The sequence below is a fragment of the Euwallacea similis genome, chromosome 13 (assembly GCF_039881205.1).
Source record: "Euwallacea similis isolate ESF13 chromosome 13, ESF131.1, whole genome shotgun sequence".
NCBI lineage: Eukaryota > Metazoa > Arthropoda > Insecta > Coleoptera > Curculionidae > Euwallacea > Euwallacea similis.
In genome coordinates, this window is record NC_089621.1 from 4,569,447 (window position 1) to 4,573,312 (window position 3,866).

Consider the following 3,866-nt stretch of genomic DNA (forward strand, 5'->3'; position numbering starts at 1 on the left):
TGATTAAAAATCCATCGCTGGGGCCCCTCTCTCACTTGTTACTTCTGCAAAATCGTTTCCGTAATAACTACAAACGACCGGCACGCAGATAACATGAGGGGGTGAGTCGGAGGGATTATAATACTCTTACAGGACCGAAATTTCAGTTTTCTCAAACTCGAAATGAAGTGGATTTTTATCGAACTTACGCAAGACCAACCCAAGACTCCTATATTTGCTGAAGACAAAATAACGACTTCGTTTAAACACCGCACAATAAAAGGACTTAAAAGTTTCACCCGAGTGCATTTTAGTCTCCCCTCGACATCTCCCCTTGTTTTATTGGAAGCCGGAGAATAATATTATTTAAACACAAGTAAACGTTAATAATTCAGGAAACGCTCATAGCATTTCAGTTCTAACAATGGTTTTTCCCCAAATGAGGTGCACGAAATTATAACATACATAGTATTGCCCGTTCGAAATAAAATTGATTGTTGTTATTCTCTTTATTGTAGGTTGTAGGTTTAAGTAATAAAAACTAGTCCTAAAATTCACTTCAAAATGTTATATATTCGTAACAAAATACAGTTTATTTAAAATTTGCCTATATAGCAAGAACAAATATTATTCACAGTGAATAAATATTGCATCAATTATCAATAATTATTGGTTTATTTGTTCATTTATGGTGGATATGAATTAAAATATTGTCCAATAATTTACGGCTTTCCGCTTCTAGTTTTTCTTAATATGATTTATATAGGTGAGTCCTCTACAAGGAGCAAGTTTAACTTCAATATACGGTTAGTCGCAAACTGTCTCACTCTCCGTAAAGGCTAAAGGATAGCTTATACGCTTAACGCATAGATGGCGGTACTAAAACACCGAAAAAATTATAAGAATCTATTTATCTTTGTTTCTATCGAATAAAAAGAGACCGCAATAAAATATTAGAAGGATCATTCATTAATCATATGGTTTTGGCATATACCCTTAGCTCTGCTAAATTTTAACCTCAAATTTTGATTTTTTGGGGAATTAAAATTTTAAATTTTAATTACTGTTAGTAATTCATCAAAAATTCCTTGTTTTAAGAGTTACTTAAATTATCCAGTTAAGAATGAACCCCTCCAAATTACTGTCATTGTCTAGAGGTAAACCTTAGAACGTGCAAAAATTATTTATTAAGAACTTACACGGCCCTATAAATTCACACTTCCACAGTTTATTCTATAAATGTATATAATTTTCCTTTGCAGGGCCAACAATATCTTTTATTCAGATATGCGGCATGAAGAATTTTAAACCTCCACTTACTTATGATCGTAAGTAAAGAGTAGAGAATATTTTATATAAATTATTTCCCGTAATATCACTGCGATCTATGAAAAAAACTCTACAGAAAACTAACTTAAATATATTGCTAAAATGCAATGCAACTATCTTTCTGCTTATCTCTCTATCACCATTCTCTCTGTCATCTGCAAAACTGATGATACATGGACATCCTAAATATAAAACTGAAAAACTTCATCTCATGCCAACATAATGTCTTTTGGTTAAGACTCTTTCAGGGCAAATCAAATTAGAAATATTCAAATTTTTTTTTGTCCGTTACCATCTGCATCTACAATCTGCATATATATATATATATATATACAGTCTACAGATTGTAGATGCCAAATTTTGGGTACATATTGAATCTTTGGCACAATCAACAACCAACACCCCCTATGTTAAAGATTCTTGGCTCTAGACAACTTATTTTATTATTATTACTATGCATTTTCAACTCCTACCAGATAATACTTACCTAGGCAATAACTTCAACATCCACACTAAAACATATTCCTTATTTTGATAGATATTGAACTACCTGAAAAACCTAAACTTAAATTCATTGATAAGCTACCTACTCTACCACCCAACATTAGGCCTCCAAAAATGCAAAAAAGGTTAAGGTACATGAGAGGACCCGAGGACGTGCATAATTTTCTATTACATAAACAATATGGAATAATGGTATAAAATCTTGAGAATTTATTTGTTCTTTTTAAAATACTTTGGTTCTTTTAACTATTTTGTAGGCTTTGGGTGGTGGAAGACTGAGATGGGGTCACTTTGAAATGATTCGTCTAACTATTGGTAGAAAAATGGACTTAAGCCGCATGTTTGCAGCATGGAGAGTTGACTCTCCTTGGCAGCCTGTTACCAAACGAGGACAAGGTACTCGATTAGGTGGAGGAAAGGGAGCCATTGACCACTATGTTACCCCAATCAAAGCTGGTAAAAGCTATTTCTCTAATAAGGAATTAATGTCCATACCTGTCTGATATTTTTTTAGGTCGCATAATAGTAGAACTTGGTGGCAAATGCGATTTTAAGGAAGTAGAACCCTTTTTAACAGATATTGCCAATAAGCTTCCTTTTAAAGCCATGGCGGTATCACAGAAGATAATTGAACAAATGAATGATAGAGAAAAATGGGAAGAGGAAAACAATATAAATCCCTATACCATGAAATATATGATCCAAAACAATATGGGAGGATGTCATCAATGGATTTCGCCCTGGGATTTGAAATATTTTTGTAAATATATTTAAGGAAATACATAAGAAATAAATCCATGCTACCACTATTAATGAGAGACAATGGTTTTAAAAGGGCGTCAAGTTTATAAGTATTCGTATTTTGGACCCTCTAAAACCAGGTGCGTATAAAGTATCCGAATTTTTCTAAAATTTAACGATATTAGAAAAAAATAGTAAATTAATAATACTCCATCCTTGATTATTAAGGAGGTCAACGGACTTGGTCATCTGCAGAAACTCAAGCACTAAAGGTGTATATCAAACTAGATTTTGAAGATATTAAAAATGAATTTTTCCATTGCCAGGACATCTCGTTTTCAGTAAAACACTATTGGGCAAGATAGTGCTTTATATGTAAAAAAAACTGCAAAAAATATTTGCCACTAATTTTGGAACACCTTGTATGAGAAGGGCACACTTGCGACCCTTCAGTCAGAATTTCATTTTTCGCTTCGGTTGTCGTACGCATAACCACGTAATAGATGCAAATTGACAGTAAAGTGGTTATCTCCTCAGTAAATTAAGCCCTAACTAACTCCGGAATTGGTTTTTCAACTTTCACTCTATCAGGGGTTTGTAACTTCGTTTGGTTCTATTCGAGGGAGTTTTTATTTAATTTTTAAACGCAATTATATCGTATATGTTAAATAGATACCGCGTATGTGATTGCTCAGTTGAAGAGTTAACATACATTACTAAATATGTGTACTCTCTTTACTGGAGATAAAATATTTAACGTTTTAAAGAAGGTAATTAGCGTTCCCGTGTTAGTATGAGCATGGGATACGAATCTATCAGGAAGTAGGAGCTTACGTGATATTGTTGCTGACCTCCCTGCCATATCAAAATAAAACACCTTCAAGTTTAGCCTTAAAAGTACTCTTAAATTAAGTGGTCAAATAGATAACGTAACAATTAAAGCTTAATCTAACAGATATAAGGGGTACACAGGGTGAGCTTTTTGAATGGTTACGAGTTACAGTAAGATATCTGTAAACTGCATTAAGATACAATTCTCATAAAATTCGGTGTTTGTGAGAATATGAAATTCGTTTTACTGATTATTAGATTAAAAATTAGCATTACTATTTAATTGTAATTATACTTTTTTACTTGCAATAAGATAAAGATTTTTCGAGCGATTTTTTCATTTTATTTTAATGTTTATCTCTCCTATACCTTACTCTTCAATCGCATAATGATTATCAGGAAATTGAGCTATTGAAAACGTTATTTATTATTCCTCTCATTCCTTCACCAAAATTTGATGAAAACATCTTAAACCGTTTTCG

At 32.7% G+C, this 3,866-nt stretch overlaps 1 protein-coding gene across 1 annotated transcript; it reads left to right on the forward strand.

Annotated features, from left to right (window-relative positions):
• Positions 1 to 995: 995 nt before the first annotated feature.
• Positions 996 to 2,610, forward strand: mRpL16 (mitochondrial ribosomal protein L16). The gene is made up of 5 exons (XM_066396231.1): positions 996 to 1,136; positions 1,242 to 1,307; positions 1,847 to 2,004; positions 2,070 to 2,268; positions 2,327 to 2,610. The coding sequence occupies exons 1-5, from the start codon at positions 1,103 to 1,105 to the stop codon at positions 2,584 to 2,586; spliced, it is 717 nt and encodes a 238-aa protein (XP_066252328.1). The 5' UTR covers positions 996 to 1,102; the 3' UTR covers positions 2,587 to 2,610.
• Positions 2,611 to 3,866: the final 1,256 nt, after the last annotated feature.